The following is a 19,952-nucleotide window of genomic DNA, read 5'->3' on the forward strand; positions in this document are numbered from 1 at the left end:
CATTACTGTTCTGACGTAGAGTTGATTTTGGGGGAAATTGCAAAGATTAGCAGAATTAGCTAGACAGCTGAAACTCGCTACAAAGCTCCATAACGCAGAGAGGAGCTGCAGATTGAGCTGATAATTCTCTGTGGGCTCATCACTACACTGTAAAAAAGAAAAGCTGAGAGAACTAATAATTACGGAAGCCGAGAACAGCCATGGATTTTTCTTTTTTTTATGCACTATTATCTCGTGATAACGACTTATTATCTCGTTATCTTGATATAACAAAGATTGTTTTCTCGTGATAACGAATTAATGTGTTCGTCTTGATTTCAACCTAGAAAAGCTGCCACGAACGGCTTTACGTTAGTTTGTTTACTTGACTAGGTTTGTTGAGGGGCTACCAGTTAGCAGATGAGAGGCTGACAAACTCCTATCTATCCTATGGAAGCCGTTCGTGGCAGGGCTTGTAGGTTGAAATCAAGACGAACACATTAATTCATATTAATTAATTAGTTATTACAAGAAAACGATCTTTGTTATGTCGAGATAATGAAATAAATGAATTTGTTATCACGAGAAAATAATGTTTGTTTTATCGAGATAACGAGATAACAAGTCGTTAACACGAGATAACAGTGCATAAAAAAAAGAAAAATCCATGGCCGTTCTCGGCTTCCGTACATAACTCGAACTTTCTTTACTCATTCTTTACAAGTTTTAAGTGAGACTTGAACTTGAATTTTTTAAATAAAGTAAATAAGAAGTTCTGCCAACCTATAATCTTTTGTTGAGGTAATTTACTTTTCTTTAGAAAAAACTTTGAGTTTAGGAAACAAAATAAATCTGTATCTCAAAAATTGTTCAGTGAGCCGTGAACCAGATAATTATTTTGGTACTTGAAAAATAAATAGTTGCAATTGAAAATGTTAAATTAAACTGTTTTTCTGAAAAGAAAATTTAAATACTTTTTTCTTATAAAACTTAAAGATTCAAGTTTTTATAAAGAAAAGTTAATTATCATTAATTATCATTAGTTTGATTCAAAACCCAAGACTTTGACTACAAACCCAAAAAATTATTGAAGACAGTTGCCTTGAAAGTTTGAGTTTTCTCATTGTTTTTTTTGTTTTTTTTACACTTTACAAACAAACTAATTAAAAGACAACCAGCGAACTGTTCTGATTATTTTGCGATGCGATGTATCAGCGTGTAACGGTTACCGTGGGGATCATTGTGTTGCGAAATCAAAATGCAACCTAAACACTGCTTGACTGCACTTTCATCTGGTTGCATCCTTGAAAAAAATAAAAAATAAGAGCTGGAAAGGTTGCATAAGCTAGTAAAGTGCATGAAAAGCTTACATAATCCTGCAGCAGATTAAAGGGCACATATGGATTTTACCAAGAGTGCAACAACAGTATGAACCAAAATTCCTGAATCCCTTTATCCAGCTCTCTGACCTTTTCAACCTGGACAATGTTCCACATGTTGCATACTGTGCTGTACCTGCATGATGAATGCTTAAGATAAGGTATTTCCCTCCTATAAGTGAATGTCCTTCATCTTCAGAGATCTCCTGTGTTAGGTCCAGACACAGACGGGATCCACTGTTCAGTTTGATCTAGGTTTAGGTGCATAGGCTGCTGCTACTGTATGTCATCAAACCATCAATGAGAAAAGGTCATTCAGAAAGACGCGTGCTTTCAGGTGGCCCCGGCATTTACACAAGAACATTGTGGCATCCCTCGTCCTGCTCCGCCACACTAATGGGGATGACACAAGGTTGAGTTTAGCATTAAAAAATGTTGGGTTTTGTTGTTTCTTTTAAGCTGAACTGAGATAAATTCAGTAGCCCCGGTGGGAGTGAGGAAAGCAGAAGTGGTCGAGGAACATGAAATGCCAATGAGCAAAAGTCACAACACTGATAAGAGAGCTGAAGCTAAGACAGACTTTCTGAATGAAAGGGGAAAAGGCGGAAGGGAGGAGAAGGTGAAAATTCAGATATCGCATCAGTTTGTGACTTCAAAAGAATCCCAGAATTACCACCTCGATACTCCTGGTTTCATTCAGCAGGAGGCCTTTGATCTCTGCTAAAGGAGCCTTTCCATCTGAACAAACCTTTCACCAACATGTTCAAACACACATGTGGTTGACTTCAGCTTATCCCGATCCTGTGTGAGCTTTTTAAAATGGACAAACAGATACCGACCTCCAAGAGATTAGACTATTGCCCAATAAACTGGCCTCTTCTTCTTCAGTTAAAGGCTGCCCTCATGTCAGAGAACATCATTTGATCCAGAGAGAAGACTTTTGTGCGCTCTTCATCAGTCATCTGCAGGAACAAGTACGGCAAAAACAGCAATGCAAGAAACGCCCCAAAATACTCACTGTTCACTGCAGCCTGCTCGTCGTTCCTCCATTATAAACTCACGCAGTGCAACCATTGTTCAAACACACATTTGTTTTATTTTAAAGTTGCACTCTATAATAGTTTCATATTAAAAATGGGACAAATGACTAGATGTCATGTGAAAGGGGTCATTTGTAATGACAAACCCATAAGATAATTATCATTCAACCCACTGTACGCTACCTGCTCAGCAACAAACAACAGAGAGTAAGGGCCTGTCCACACAAATACGTTTTTTTCGAATCCGCATAAATACTTTATCGTATCGGCCTCGCGTCCAGACGGATACGGCGTTTTCAGGGTGTGAAAACTGTATTTTTTGGAAACGGGTTGCCTGGAGTCGTCTGGACGGCGAAAACAGATTTTTCCCGAAACAATTACATATTAGCCCCGCCTCTCTAGCCTTTAAACTCAGCTGCCGCTGCTAGACGCATCATGACAACAACAACAATGGCGGACTACCACTACTTGTTTGTAAGCAGCGCATGCTCCATGGCTTCTCTTCCGGTTTTAGTGTATTGGTGTGGCAGCGTCACAGCGCCACATACAGGCCTGGCATATGTACTACAGCGTTTTGGGTCGTTTCAATCTTGCGTATATAGTGGAGAATTTCGCTGCTAAAGGACCAGATATTTGTTCTCAGGAGTTGGTGAAGACTGAAACGTAGAGAGTAAATAGTTCAGTCTCTTATGGTTCCGTTTGTACTTCTCACTTCATTTGGTTTAGTACCTCCTGCCAGAGGACTGCAGTTAAAAATATTACCGGCTAGCTAACACTGGCAGATTTATAAGAAATGTTGATTAATGTCTGTTGAACTTCAAATGGATGCTATGATATGTCAATGTTGTTGGACCTTAAAGTTCTAGTGAAAAGTCAAAGTTTGACAGAATTATTATTTTTTTTAATTTTGACAAAATTATGCACAAAATTTACAATTTAGTGGAATAATGTAGCTGTTTAAAGTTGCCGTCGGTAACTTTTATAAAATTAGGCTTTTGTCATATTTGCTGAAACTTTCATCCAATCAGAGCCAAGAAAGATAGTTGTTTGTTTAGTGTTATTTACAGGAGATAGAAGTCAGAAATAAAACTGTATTCAGGCACTGCAGTAATGCATGCTGGTGGCTGTAAACCATTAAACTGTTCCACAGATTAAGAGGGGATATCTTGGGGCAGTATGATAAATCTACATCTTTATCCCTCATTTGTAAACTCTGCACATTCTCATAACCAGGCTCACTTTATGCAGAATGTGTGATTTACACAAAAAGTTCCCTTTTACTGACCTTTACTGCAGGTTTATGTATATAATGATGTCCTATTATTATTATTTAAACAGACAAGTGCACAGACAGACTGAAGACAATCCATCCATTTTCTACAAGCAGGGTAACCTAGGTAGGCCAGACATGACTCTCTCCAGCAACGTTTTGCAGCCCCTCCTCGGAGACCCTGAGGTGTTCCCAGCCAGGACAGATTTAATCCATCCAGTGAGTTCTGGGTCTAACCCCGGGTCTACTCCCAGTTGGACTTGCCCACACAAAGGAACAACAGCTCTGTTCCGAGCTCCCTCCGGATGTCCAAGCTCACCTGTACGGCCCAGCCACCCTGCGGAGGGAACTCATTTCGGCCGCTACCCCGCAGCTCGTGGCCACAGGTGAGGGTTGAACTGCCAATCGACTGGTGAATCAAAAGCTTTGCCTTCCGGCTCAGCTCCCTCTTTACCACAACGGCCTGGTCTAATGCCTGACAGACAGAAGTCAGATTCAATAACAGATGGACCACATCACTCTCTCCTCTGAATATTTTTCACTCAATATTTCCAAGAATGCTTACGTTGACAGGAATTCAAGCATGAAATAGCCTGGTGGTGGTTGATGTTTGGAAGTGTTGCACAATTCAAAAGCAAAGAAAACAAAGAAGAGTATCAGTGACAGTAAATAAAGATGATATTTATTCATTTTTGAGAAGAATCTCAGCTCATGCAAGGATACAGCTCTTGTAAACAAAATCACTTGAAAATATGTTATAAATGTGCACAGATTTCTTCTTGGTGTCAAACTCTGGAATGTACAATATGTGGAAGTTAAGCCGCATTACAGATATTACATGAAGAGCTGTGGCCCCACCCACCCCACCCCAGCCCCCCTTTCCCACGATGTGATTATTTCATCGCCCAGTATTGTTAAAGAGCTGCTGTGCTAAAAGGAAGTCTGTTTTATGTTAGGCATCAACATATTGCATGAGTGCCATGCTCATTAAGGTCAGATATATAGTATCAACTTGGTCAAAGCACTCTGGAGCCCAGAATTTTACATTGTGTACGCTGTTGCACTTGAATGTTTGCCAGCAGACACCAGCAAAAGCATGCACGCACACATCGAACACATGCAACAAAGCCTGAGGAGGATTTAAAAGCGAAGTAACACTTGTTTAAGACAATTGTGAGATATGTATAAAGATATTTAAAATTAAAAAAACAGGGAAGAACGGTAACCAGCACTTGTATTTGTGGTACACAGTAGTAGATGTGAGACAGTTATACAACATTTGATTTGGAAGTGAAACCTGCTTTAAATATTATGACCAATACTGAGGGCTGAAACGTTCCTCTAACCCCGTATAAAAGCCAGAGGGGTTCCACTTGGTACTGTACTGGTCTCCTCAAAAAAGTGTCTCAGCATGGAGATAAGCTGTTCATCAGCACAGAAGCACATTCTTGACATTCAGAACTCAGGGCTGCAGGCGGACTGAAGGTGATTCACATCCTACAATGCATTAGTTCAACTTACGCTGTGCTGCATATTTCTGTAGCCCTTGAGCATGCTAGCAGTGCTAAGAATTCAGTTCCAGGTATTAAAAAAAATAAAAAAACAGATTAGCATCCGGAAGGGCAGCAGCAGTTCTGTGCTGTTGAAAATGCTTTTGAGAAGAAAAAATAAGGACCGTCAGTAAGCAACCCATTTCTTTTTCTGTTCATGAGCTAAAGCCCCTATGTGTAGGATTTTAACTGTTGGCGACTCCTAGTTGTAGTATCGAACAAGACCAAGAGTCAGCCATGCTTACAGCTCTATGAGGCTGTACTTTGTTGAGCTAAATGCTTAACATGCAACAACAAATGTTTTGAAACCGCATGACGCATTTTTGTGTTTTGTAGAGAGCACTTACAAGTTTATTTGTAAAATGTCCGACAGAGTTTATCTAGGTCAATGTGTTGGCCGATATGTTACTGGATTTTTAAAAACTGGATCAGCTTTGATCAGGCAATAATGCTCACATGCTGATGTTAAGCGGGTATAATGTTCACCTACTTAGTTTAGCATATTAGCATGCTAACATTTGTCAATTACCAATAAGTAGAGCTGAGGTTGGAATGTCATTAGTTTTGCAGGTTTAAGTATTGCACCGATAAGAGTTCCTCATACCAGCTGAAAATCACTTTGCTGCCGTGATGTAGAAGTGTAATCCAGGGTGACCCAGTACACTGTGACATCATTGTTGGGTGAGGTTACCCAGCTGCGCATGGTCAGAGATGAAAGTAAGTTACTGTTGTCAATGCATCTTTTAGAAATTGAGCTATTTCACTGGATAATTGAAAACTTTGACCTGTTGGTGCTGTTACATGAACAATCAGGGGATCACCAACATCATTAGGATTAGGATTCATCCTCTGGGATCTATTAGCAGAAAGGTTCTTGTTCTTTTGTTCTTGGAAGGAGAGGGTGAAGCAAGGGTGTTGCAATCTACCACTACAGCACCTGATGCCACTTATTCCTACACACTGGTCCTTAAATGTGCGCACAAAATGTATTGGCGATCCATGCGATATTTATCAGCATGTTTCAGCCTGGACTGTAGGGGTGGATGGACACCTCAACTGACAGATAGTTATGGTCGTCTCTAGAGCTCTGACGCTGTAGTGGCAGACAGACTGCACCAGAACATACAAATATTTCCACCAAGAGATTTTTCATTCATTTGGTACTATATCAGCTTACACAAACATTAAAACTCTACACATAGGGGGTTTTAACTCTTTGCTCCTCAAACCGAGTTAGAACAAGGAGAATGTGAGTTAATCTCGTTATTACTGCTGCTTTGTACTGTGCGCTTCCAGTTTGTTTAACTCGTGTACTTGGAATGTGGGAAGATAAGTAGAGAGACACGCACACAAACACATACGATAAGGACAGGACAACTGATGAGTGCTGTGCAGGCTCATGCGTAACACTTTACAGAGCGGTAAGACAAGTCCCCTCTCAGATCATATGATTCACTTTGAATCAAAGAGGGATGGGTGGAAGGAGAAGAAGAACGGGCTGCGACAGGGATTAGAGGGATGGCGGCCTGATTAAATCCAAGAAAGTAAAAGCAGGTTGCAGAGACGATTATAATGAGGCTGCTTTTTTGATGGCAATGTGTTGGTCAGGAACTCTGTAAATCAAAGAATGCAGTCTCTTTTCCTCTCTCTTCCTCTTCTTCTCTTTAGAGGTGGTTTTTTTTTTTGCATGTGGATTCTGTCTACATTACCTGCAGACTAGCTAAACCTCTGGGAACATTCCCAGTGGGTGAAACAGTTTGACAAAAATAGAAGAGACCAGCATAGAAGAGGCCCTCTATATAGTATTTGACTAGGCATGTCAGTAGACTTAAAAAATATAGATATACAATATCATGCTGCAAAATTTCCAGACACCATCATGGTATATGTAAGCTCCCATTACAAACACTTAATATAATTTTGTTTTTTAACAGGCACAGTAGTGTTACCCTGGATAGGAATGCTAGAAACCATATAAAAGACAAAGAAAAATGAAAGAAGAGCTCTCTCTGAAGCGCTGCAGCTATGGAGTGGAGTACTGCTGACAGGCGCCGTGTAGGAAAAAGGAAAATCATTCGCCGTGAGGATCAAAATATGTTAACTGAAATCAAACATTTTCTTATCTTTTTTAAAATTTGTGCATCATAAAAAAATATGAGAAAGAAAAATCAGGCGAGGAAAACAAGCGCCCCCTGCTTTATACAAAGTCAGTAGTACTGAGAGCGGACCTCCTCCCCGAGGGGTTCGAGGAACGCCGGAGTGAAGGGGAGAGAGCGTGAGCGGCAGAGTTGTCCAGCACAGTAGTTCGAAGTAAGGCCTCAGTTTTTTTTCGTGTTGGCAAAATAAAAAAAAAAAGAAATAAAGAGAAACATATACATCTGTAACTTAATTACATCTAACTTGGGAAAAAAAATTATATGTGCAAAATTTAAATCTTACAAATGTGGGGAGAGTTTATTTTCGTAGATCACTGGAAAAGGATTGTACTCGAGGTGGTTCATCTCATTCCCCACCCTCTCTCTCTCCCTCCATTCCATTCCATCCGCCCGCCGCCGCCCTCCTGCACTCTGGTTGGTCGACAGGCCAGCAGCTGACCTTGAGGCTTGCTGTTGATTGGAGCTCGGGCTTCACGTCGAGTGGACGGTCTGCTTTAGTTTTTCTATCTCCCTCTGCGAGGACAAAATGCACACACAGAATGGAGGTTTTAACACTGAAAAAAAGGTAGAATGATACAAAGTGCTGGATCTGTCAGAGTGGTTGGAGCACACGGTTCAGCCAACATCATCCCCGCTGTGAGGCGCATTGCTGGAGGTGCCCTGCTGTGGCAGGATTAAGGAGAGTTGGAATGACAATGAAGATACTTACTAAAAGAGAACCTGAGCTGAGCTGAAATGTCTTTGACAGCGTGACCTTTTAAATTCAATATGAATATGAGGCCCTAATGGAGCTAGATTTATTCTGCTCTGCAGTTACGACCACCACTGACGTGGTTCTGTCTTTGGTCACAGCGCTTAATTATCCCTAAAACATGGGACAATGGGGAAGAAAAGCTAACCTGGCACGGTCCAAAAGGTAAAAAAAAAAAGAAAGATAGTATTCTGTTTCACTTTAAGACAGAACCAGCTAGCTGCTTTAGTCTGTTTCTGGTCTTTGTGCTAAGCTAATTATCTTTGGCTTTAGCTTAACGGAAAAAAAAGCCCAACTATTCCTTTATAGTAAAACCCTTTTCATCCACAGATTATGGACAGAATAAAAGATCTTCCCTCGTCTAGCACACCTATCAATCCAAAGCTCAGGCAGGTCTAAACCTATAGATCAACTGCACTGTGTTCAAGAATCCAAATCAGCCCTCTGGCTGCAGACTCAATGCACACATGAAACCAGTGGAAGAAGATGTTCTGTGGAAGGGAAAGAGAAATCAGTAAATCTGCCCCCCCCCCGGTTTTTCATCTCATTCTACACATCTGTGGAAGTTTGGAAGTTAATAGTAAGAGGGTTTAAACAAATCTGCAGTTGTGTTTCTGTGTGTGGACTGTGTAACCCTGGAGCGCTCTGCAGGGGTCCTCTGCTCCTGTGATGTGATTTTATAGTGTACTGGTGTCGTGCTGGGATGAGCCGGGCCGTGTCTGCAGCGGTTTCACAGGAGAAATCTAATGGTCAGGCTCCTGATGCCGGGTCAGAGCACAGGGAGGTGCAATGTGTTCACTGCAGCGAGGGGAGACCCGAGGGGCCGCTGAGCATTATGGCAGCCATGTGAGTAACGGAAGGCTTGTGCAAACAAGCTAAGCTATCCTACAGAAATACAGGATCAAAATTGGTCGATACAGCCTGACTGTTGCTCTCTTAATTGGTTTAAACTAAAAATAATAATAATAATAATAATAAAAATAAAATAAATAAAGCAAGATCCTCCAATCCCCACAGTGCTCATTAGACCCTCTCTGCCACAGCTGACATCATCAGGGTTATATTTTACTTTAGAAAGGTCCTCCTTAGACCTAGAGGTTACTTTAGCAGCGCTGTGGAGCTGTTTTTCTGTGGGGGTCGGTGTGTTTATCTCATGCATGAGGATGTACATGCACATGCTGGGGGCACACAGAGTGTTTTGGTGAGTAACACTGAAAAGATAAAAATTCAACAGGGAACCTCTAATTAGTTAGACTTACTAAGTGTTTAGACTCTACATTTCCATAACAACTTGGCAGGCTTCATCTGCTAATGAAGACTGAAAGGGTCGAAAACTCCAAAACATCTTTGGGCTAAATTTGGTAAGTGACAGATGGACAAGAAACACAAGGAGAGTCAGGGAGTGGTGATTAACAGAAATCTGCTGCCTGCACTGAACCAGGGACACTGAAGCTGCCCGTTATATGTTTTGCTCCACAAGTTCACCAAGATGTTCCCAAATGCTACGTTTAACTCTGGGCTGAGTGCCTGGGACCAGAACACAGGCCAATATAAGGCATTTTCTGAGGGCACCAAAGCCAATTGAAGAACTACCAGTGTTCAGTGTTCAAGTGTTAATGAACAAGACAATGTCAAGGTTAACTTGATCATGAACTTAATCAAGATCACATGACACATGGATACAGTTTGTAGCCCAAAGTCGTCCCCTAAAGCTGTGAGAAGAAACCCTTTTATCACTTTATAAGGGCAGTTGTCTGCATCTATACTGACTGCTGCGCTCACTGCTGGTCAGAGGCCAGAAGTTCCAGACTGTATTTACCTGTCTGTCCTGCGTTGGGTTAACCGTGCATGCCAGTCATTGCACTTGTTCTGATATGCATGTGTGAACAGACAGCATCAATACTTGGCTAAAATAATGAGAGTAATGAATGTTGACAGCTCAGCATGTGCTGCTATAGGGGGTCGATGTTACCTGCAGGGCTACGCGCTTTAGCCTCTCCTCATCCAGCTCTCCTCGTAGCTCTGCTATCTCTTTCCTGGAGAGAGAGAGAGAGAGAGAGAGAGAGAGAGAGAGAGAGAGAGAGAGAGAGAGAGAGAGAGAGAGAGAGAACACACACATTAGCACCTGCAGCATATACAAGAGGTTTAAACTTACTTAAACTTATGGTCTTTTTCAAATAAAGTGTAAAGAGGACCCATTATGCTCATTCTTGCACTAGATTAGCTTTGCTTTGGCTAAATTAGCCAAACGCTAACATCAACAACAGGTAGAGCTTTGTTCATCAGTAAACTCGCAACTTTCCTTTAAAACAAAAAACGCACTTTCTGCAAGACATACAAAAACTTGTAATGGACTGAGCGGGTGGATGGGCGTGTCTTATCAACATATTAAAGATGGGTGTTGTGTCTCCACTTCCTCCCACTATACAAAAACCACGCCAAATTATCCCGGTTACGACTGCTGCCATCTTTCGCCCTTCAGAGCCAGAGTCTGCGCAGTAGTGACTACGGCTGGCGCATTGGTATTGACACAATCGTGAGCAGCAGCCCTTTAGATAGCTTCAAATAAGTAATTAAAACCAAACTTATCAGAAAAATGAACACTTGATAGATACACATAGATCACTGAAAAGAAAGGAAAGTATAATTGGGCCTCTTTAAAGGCTGACACACTTTAAGAAGCACAGCATCTCATTCACGTATCTGAATTTGTGGTTAATGCCCAGTGACCATGTTTCTACTGAGCCAAACAGCAGATTTCGCTTTTAAAACAGCCAGAAACACAATACATAAAGTGACAGTCTGACCTATAGAAAGTATATCATGATATATAATTTCATTAAGTAACCAACTTCACTATGATGTGGGCCATGGGGCAATGTTGGTTGGAAAATTGCTTTAGGCATTGTAAACACTTGACTGAATTTTAAACGATTTCTAATTCAGAGTGACGGGACTGTTGTATAATGTAAACAGACAATCTTGGGCTCAAAAGCAGCTTGTAACTTCTCTCAGACCTCATTCTGTCACATTAGTTTGTCCTGTCACTGTCCAAACAAACAAGAGCAAGCATGTTCAAACCCTGTTCTCATCCACATTGAGTTTCTTACATTTGCTGGGACTTGAGGAGCTCCACGGACAGCAGCAGCTCCTTCATCTGATTCCTCAGCTCCTCCAGCTCTTCCGACTCCAGCCTGGCCCTGATGCCCAGCGATGCGACGTCTGAGCTTGGGCCTGCGGCGGGGCTCGGCTTGGTCTCGGTGCTGGCGGCGGGCCTATTGAGTAACGGTGACTGGGATCTGTTTGCGGAAGGCTGTGGACATAGGAACAGGGAGATATGTGGCCATAGTGTGTATGATTCACATTATTTTCATACTTGTCAAACATCCTGCATCCAGGATAGAAATGTTTCATCCCAGGATAAATGTGATCACTCAGAATAACTATAATTGATTTGCAGTGACCCTTTTTCCTGAGGGGACAAATGTCAAGAAAATACCTTGGTGAACAATGATTCATCTGATCGTTTCACCTTTCTCCACATCTCTGTAGACCTGTGCCTTCATTTTCTGGATCACCGAATGGGCATTCATCTTTGTAATGAGAGCTCTATGCACTGCAGCCCACCTACAATATCTCTTTATTACAAGTTTTCTTTCAAACATTTGTCTGATCCCATCCTGCGATGACAAACTGTCATGTTTTTTTAAGTTTTCATGACATCTATCATGTGTCTCTCTCATGGAACAGGGCAAAACAATTTTTACAGTCCACCTTTTTCTCTGGGCCTAAGCTTGGGCAGGGAATTAAAATAGGCATTCCTGCTCTCAAGTGATTTCTGGACGCACAGGGCTCTGCAGCCAAGTTAGCAAGAATAAATATGCAACGTCCGGTTAGAATTTTCAAAATAAAGCTTGCATGGATAATGTGAAATGGTCCTAGTTTGGTTAGGTTTAGGAGTTACATACCTGACATAACTTAAGTAGGATTTGCAAGCTTACTTACATTTCTTTAAAGAAATGGTTTACTTTTGGTTTCACATGGGAACAAAGAGCAGTTTCCTTTGTTTGTTTGGGTCATCCATCAACCGTACCACCACACCTCTTTCGATGGTAAATGACACTACTTTAGAAAAACTAGTGAAAATCCACATGCTTGTTCTGTACAAAATTCTACAGTCCATTCAAAGCTTTTACAAGCAGCAACTGAGTGGGTATCTTCCAAAGTTACTGTCTTTATACAACAAAATCCCCTCTTGGACAGCGTTTCCTCACTGAGCCAAAGCGAACTGATACATTTTGACAGTCGCATGTAGATTTGTTACTGGGACAAAACACTGGCAATATACTGTAAGGGCACATGGATACCAGGACCAAGATTTTATTTGGCTTACTCCATGTGCTGAATATTGGCTTCAACTTCACTTTGGAAAACATTGTTGGACAGAGGACTGTGGATTTTTCTTTTTTTTGTTTGTTATATTGGATTTGTGCTTTGAAGGGAACCTCTTCATAGCCAGTATGGAGAGGAGAAATGATTACAGTGAACAGTAATTCTCTCAACATACACTTATGAGTGTTGTTTTAAGAAAGACTCAAATCTATAGCAGACCTTTTTATGGTTCTTTCCTTATGTATTCATGTTTTCCCTTTAATTTAACACCGGTATATGGTATTTCATTATAATGGTCCATATTATTATTGCAACATATATAGCAAGAAAAGCTGTCCTGGTAGGACTGGTGTGACCCATCCCACTCATTAATTTAAACTAATAAAAGAAAAGGGAGTTTGCCCTTGCCGTCATTGGAGGCTAACCGATGAAGGAAGGTCATGAAGGCAGCTGTTTTTTCCGCCAATCTTTGATGCTGGTATAACGCACCTTTTCCATTCTACCTCAGCAGCCCCAGTTATTCAGTTTCAATAGGTTCAATGGCTGCAACCTCTTCTGCCCCGGAGGCCTCGCATATTCTCTTCCGCTCTCATTCTTCACCGGAGTAAATGTTACAAGGGTCAGAATCTCATTTTGAAACAACAAGAGGGTGAGGAGAAGGACACTCAGGGTACATGTCCTGTAATTTCACCTCTGGATGTCTGAACTGCTGGGTTATAAATGCTCCAAGCAAGGCTTTGTTCCTGTCTGTCTGTCTGTCTGTCTGTCTGTCTGTCTGTCTGTCTGTCTGTCTGTCTGTCTGTCTGTCTGTCTGTCTGTCTGTCTGTCTGTCTGTCTGTCTGTCTGTCTGTCTGTCTGTCTGTCTGTCTGTCTGTCTGTCTGTCTGTCTGTCTGTCTGTCTGTCTGTCTGTCTGTCTGTCTGTCTGTCTGTCTGTCTGTCTGTCTGTCTGTCTGTCTGTCTGTCTGTCTGTGTGTGTGTGTGTGTGTGTTTGCTTTTAACAACAGAGTGGCCTGATGCTGTGTACCCCCAGCTGAACAGCGAGGTCTAATTAGTCTTGGTTGACCATGACCAATGCAGACTAGATAGCATCTGAGGCAATTAATGAAAGGAAGACTGAACAGCGGGTGGTCTTCCTCGCTCTACCTCCCTCTGTCCTTGCTTGCGTCTGTTACAAACAAAACACGCTACAGAAAACTGTCTCGCCTTCTCAACGTGGGAAACGTGTGTTTTGTTCGTCGCTCAACATTGTGAGGTGGTTTGTGGGTAAAACCCTTAAATGCCTCTAATGATGTTGCTATACTGCTCCCAGTAGATCTGACCGCAATGGAACATGATTATGGGAGTGGTTACTGCATCTATTAAAGCCACTATTACTGAAGTCATTCCTAAATCTGTTAGGTAGGTGACAGGTTGAAAGGGTTCTTACAAAGGGAAAGGTTTTGTATTTGTTAGCTGAATGCCACAGTATACCCAGCCTCAATGATAATAGATTTAAAAATTTTTACTTGTGTGCTGTTTATAGAAATGTATGTTTTCATTACAATTATCTGTGGCAGTGATAGTGTTCATCCCACTCTTTCTAATACGGCTAAGCTTCTTGCCTTCACTTTTTTTTCATTGAATTATTTCTAGTTGCTGCTGATTTGTAAGATCAAGGCAGGGATGTCTTTATCATTTTAATTCTGTTATGAAGAAGAGTTATATAAAAAAGACATACAAAAGCTTCCACCTGCTAAGTTGTTTTTTGCAACTGTGAATTTTGTAATGTATTTGTATTTTGTACCAGCTGCAGTTGTTAATTTTCAACAAGGAAATCAAACGCTGGTCTTTCCCCGGAGGGCTCGCATACTGTTACAGGGGTCAAAACCAGAAGATATTCTGTTTACTATCATTGAAGACAAAGAAAACCAACAAATATCAATAATTGAAACGTTGTACACAGTGGACTTTACACATTTTGCTTAAAAGCAATACATAAATTAATAAAATTATTGTCTTTTTATTTTCTGCTGAATGACTAATCCGCTATTTACCTAATTGATTCATCACTACAGTGTAGCCTGTTCTTACAGTATTTATTTCTTGATTCATTTGTGAACAGTAGGGACAAATTGTATTTTAATTTTATTTTTTATTTTTTTGTGCATAGCAACAGGAGAGTGGTACCCCATGCACTGTACAAACCGTCTATTATCTATTTTGATACATCCCAAAGAAGCATGTGTGACAGACGTTTAATAGTGCATGACTGGAAGCAGCAGCACAAACAAGGGTTTAATTCCACTGCTGTAGTGTAGTAAGAACTACACAATGCTAGCTAAAATTATAGTGTCAAAGACTGATTGGATAACCTGCTGCTCACCTCAGAAAATCCAGAGATTCCAGTTGTGCTTTACAGCATACCTGAGGGATTCTAACTGTTATTTATAATTTGCTAGAGTTAGCTTTTGTTCAGTGCTTGACAGCTAAGCTAGCAGATAATTGGCGATCAGTGTTACTGTTTGTCCAGTTCTCATCTCATCATTACGTATCTAAATCTACCTCTAGTTTCAAAAAGCTTTTATGATGGCTATGGAACTGAAGTGTTACAAATAGAGAGAGGATCCAGATTAAATCATTTAGAACAAAACCATAAGAGAAAGAAACAATGGTCGTCAGGTATGCACATTCACACCCGGCTGGCTGCTGATTGGGCCACTAAACGCGCTGCGATCCTTGTCCACAATTTTTATATTAAAACAATACAGAGTGGCATTTCTCTCTAACAGAACGTCTTTGGCTGAGCGTACAGTCCCCAGTATGCAGCACATGTAACAGCCAAGTTTCATTTTTACAAAGAAAAACTGTAAATACAGTTCCCAAAAGGTACAAAGGGATGTGATATTTTATGTTCTAAGGGCACAATGGTGTTTGCCATCTGTAACTATCATGATCATGGTTACCTTTCTGGTTTCTGTTAGCTTTGGTTTGGCTGCATCCTCTTCGTCGATCTTGAAAGATTTCTCCACGTTCACTTCCTTATTGGGCTGCAAAAGAAAAGTTCTATTTACCATGTGATTTACGTTAATATTTTTACTTGATTTTCAGTTTACAGCTTCCTGACTTCTGACACTTAAATGCAGCAGATTGATGTCTTGACACTAGCTCTGAGAGATGATTTGAGGAGAGGAACGTAGGCGGTGAGACCCCTGTGTGAGTAGGGTTGCCTTTAAGTGGCCGCTTTACCAGGTTTCATATGGTCAGGAAGCGACTGTGAAAGTGCAAATTGTTAATACAAGTTTCAATATAATGTGCTACTTGTGATGAGCATGAGCTCGGCGGAGGGTGAGTGTGCGAAGGGAGGTGGAAAGGTTACGGAGAGCAGGAAACCCATGGTGAGGAGCATCAATTTGAGAGGCGAGTGAGAAAAGAACAAACCGTTCTGATAATAAAAAAGGGACTGCGACATGAACAGACTGAATGAAATCGGGTGCATACTGTGTTTGTAGAATTAAACACTGATCAAGTAACTGCAAGCTGCCATCAAATGTCTGCACAGAAATGTCTTGACAACCTGTTCTTGATTACATAAATCTAAATTTTGCCCATTTTATTAACTGCTACTAGAGCTGTTATGATTGTGTGTACTTCCCCGTACTTTGAGAAACAGGTGTCTTGGTTTCTTTTGTTAAATGATAAAAAATTTTGTTTGGTAGAAAAACAGGTTCATATTTCTTAGTGGAAGATTTAGAAATGTGTAGCTTTGGTATCAGAGCTAAAAGTCAGGAATTGTGTTGACACTCAAATAATACCTGGGCCTAGTAGCAGGTGTTCCTGGTGAGGTGGACTGTGGGATTATCATAAACTTGTGATTTATATTTTTAAATCAAAAAACCCTTGAGTGTATTTGATGAGAGAAGAGATAAGGTGGTATAATTTAATATTAGGAATCCTTTCCGAATCCAAATCCTTTCAAATCTAATTGAATCTAATTAAATTTAGCTTTCAGAACTCGATTCAAATTCAATTTAGATCTATTTAGATAACCTTTGCATTGGCTGAGAAATGTTTGGCATCTTAATTAACATTCACAATCTGGAGCTAAAATATGAATTATATGAAATGATTAAATGCATCTTACATGTAGCTAGCATCAAATATCACAGATCACTATTCAAAACCATCAAGTTGAGTAGATTCAAATATGCATTAGATGTGCATAAAAGTTGAATCTGGAGATTGTCCTTACGCAGCTGGCTCGTTCTCTACAGAAGAGGCTCCACTCTGATGGTCTTGCTAAACTACTAAACCAAACTTGCAGTTGTTGAGTGGTCTTTCCCTCATCATCTTTCTTTCCCTCACCAAAAGACAGCAGCTGGCTGAGAGCACATTAGCAAACCGAAGTTTTATTTTAGCCATCACAGAATTAAAGCTGCAGTAGGTCATTTTATAAAAGATATGCATTATATTGGCTGAAACTTTCACTATATCCTGACAGTAGAACACGAGACAGATAATCTGTGAAAAAAAGTACGGTTCCTTCGGCTCCTCCTAGTGCTCCTCACAATCAACTATCATTCTTGGTCCTGATTGGTTGCTTTTTTTCAGGCCCGGTGAATTCTCACAAATGCCATTCAGAGTGCTAGAACGAGCCAGAGGAACCAGGTTCTCTCACAGATTATCTGTCTCTGTCTGTACTACGGTGTACTTACTCACTGTGGCTTTAACGTTGATTAGCTTCAACTGACACCAATGATGTTTGTCAATTTAACCAGCGAACGCAAAAGGTCATCACCGGCTAAATTATAATGTCTTTAAATTACAATTTGCTATTTAACTACCAAAGAGGGAAGAAAGACAAAAGGTTTCAGAGATTTGTTAGTACTGCTACCAGAACCCAACTCTAATGGATAAACAGTATGTGGAAGTAGACTGTGACATCACCAGCGACAGCAATGTGACATGACCTCTCGTCTCTCACAATAAATCTGCAGTAAAATGCAAATTGGAAGATAACAGTATCAATTTCACATGTTTTGCTTATTATGAACATCCTAAAATGTTCAAACAAATATCGTTAAACTGGTGATGTGCGTGGGCACCCTGTTGGGAATTTAGCTCCAACTGTGCCGTCATAATCTGTGTGTGAGCGTGCTGAGTGATGTGCTCACCGACTGTCCTCCACCAAACTGGGCAGGCAGCCTCCTGCCAGGCATCTTTGGTCTGTTAACTGTGGGGTGAGAGAGCTTCTCCGAGGTAGACGACAAGTCATCAAAACTCATCAGATCTGTTGAGAGTAGATGAGGGAGGCAGAGTCAGAGAGAGATAAGGGAGGAAAATAACAGAGGAAATTATTTATTATAAAAAGGAATATTTCAGCCGTGACTAAGGAGCACCCAAGGGTGTCTCTGACACTTCTGATTTAATTACATTCAATTTGAGTGCCATGTCATTGCTGGTAAACAACTTGTGCACGCGTGTTATTTCCTGCCCAGCTAATTATTTTAGCAAGTAGAAAATAAACTGTTAGAATGCTCATATTTTTTAGTGTGAAATAGTCTATCAAGTAAACAAACCCAAAGCTGTTGAGATCTGTACATTTCTGTAAAGTGCCTAGAAAAAAATGTAATATAGACAAACATTCAGAACAGACTCTGAATACATTACCATTTAAACAGCAGTCTAAATGCAAAGACTTTCTGGGTTTGATAGGTGAAATCACATTTTGTGACACACACAGACACACACACAGACACACACACAGACACACACACAGACACACAGACACACACACACACACACACACACACACACACACACACACACACACACACACACACACACACACACTCTACCTTACTGTTCTTTATGTTGCTTTTAAGCTACTATCAATGATAGACTTCACTTCCTGCAAATGTTTCACTTTACAAACTGTCAGGAAAGGAAAAGATTACTACCTTTAACACTCTCGAGCAAGGGTTCAGCAACCTTTATCTGTTGTAGCTGCATATCTTATTAAATTAGTAAATTCTATCCTTTTTTGGGAATAAGTGAATAGAAATCAAATGTACACTAACAACAAACTTATAATGGAGGAAGGAATGAGTCACACCCACAACAGTGAAAAACTTTATGGACTCTTGTGTAACAGCACTTTACAGAAAGCACTGTCTGTGATGGCAGCAAAGATGGAATTTTCATGTTCCATGGCAATGCGTGTCAGACTGACTTATGGTGAGAAGTGATGAGTTTTAGCAGCTCTTTATCGCCTTTACGAGGCATGTGTCACAGAGTACTCTCCAGTGACACACCCTCAGGTCAGCTCTATGAAATCCATCTCAGGTGACTTTTCTCTGCCGCCTGTCTGTTCCCCTGTGCTTCCATTGATAACTAAACTCTTCTCTTCCACTCTCAAAGCATCAGACTCCAAACTATTTTAATCTGTTCAATCATGTCTCACAGTCGGCTCTGCTTTAATTATTGGAGGTGATGTTAATTACAGTTCGTGTCTTCCTCACATTTTTCAGCATTTTGTGGAAGGCATTTCCTTTTTGATGCACAGACCCATTTTCCCAAACTCACATTAACCTCTAAAATATGCAGAACCTGACAGCTGCAGACTGTTGATTGACAATGTTCTACGGGTTGGTGTGAGCGAACAGTTGGTGGGAAAGGTTAATGACGAAGATTCATTCAGTTTATTCCATTTTAAAAGGAGATGATACTTTTCATAATTTTATTTTATTTTTTTCAAATGAGAACTTTTTGATACATTCATGACACATTTTCTACATTTTGTGGCAATTGGCAGACTTAAATGAATAAATAAGGGGAAAAAATCACCTTAGTATTCAATCAGATCCATGTCTCCATAAAATGAAAGTAAAACGAAACCTAGATAAGACGTACTTAACTTTTGTCTTGCAAAGCTTATTATTAAGTTAATAATAGTTGCCCTTTAGATTTAGCATGCACAGAAAGTACTAAGTCAAAAGTAATCATGCTGTGGCAGATTTGGGTGCCGCAAACTCAAGTGAAGACACATCTGCTGAAGTCACACATGTTAATGAATATTCTGAGTTGCATGACAGGAGCCAAACGAAGAAGGTCAGAGGCAGAAGTCAACATTTACTATCTTTTAATGCCAATTCATTGCTGCAGATCAAGCATGCTGGTAAGCTGGCAGTGCTGGTGGTGAAAGCAAATATCACACACACAATCACATTTTCTGTTCTCCTCTGAGACATTTCTCTCTTTGGATTTGGAATCCATAGCTTGACTCGCTTGGGTGACTCTAGTAGCCACCGCTATTGAGGTTCAGCAGAATAAGGAGGAAAAGGTCAGGACGTAATGTATGATGCATTTTTAGCTGATGAAATGTTATTTTGTCATTTGTTTTTATTCTGTATATATAATGGCTATACATTTTTTCAAATGTATGCAACAATGATAAAC

At 40.5% G+C, this 19,952-nt stretch overlaps 1 protein-coding gene across 1 annotated transcript in view; it reads right to left on the reverse strand.

Annotated features, from left to right (window-relative positions):
* Positions 1-4,328: 4,328 nt before the first annotated feature.
* Positions 4,329-19,952, reverse strand: part of cd2ap (CD2-associated protein) — a 57,285-nt gene continuing 41,661 nt past the window's right edge. Inside the window, 5 exon segments of the mRNA XM_051408465.1 lie at positions 4,329-7,887; positions 10,098-10,161; positions 11,236-11,438; positions 15,461-15,544; positions 17,669-17,784. Of these exon segments, the coding sequence (XP_051264425.1) occupies positions 7,846-7,887; positions 10,098-10,161; positions 11,236-11,438; positions 15,461-15,544; positions 17,669-17,784 (509 nt within the window). The 3' untranslated portion in view covers positions 4,329-7,845.

The sequence above is a fragment of the Dicentrarchus labrax genome, unplaced genomic scaffold, assembly GCF_905237075.1.
Source record: "Dicentrarchus labrax unplaced genomic scaffold, dlabrax2021, whole genome shotgun sequence".
Lineage (NCBI taxonomy): Eukaryota > Metazoa > Chordata > Actinopteri > Moronidae > Dicentrarchus > Dicentrarchus labrax.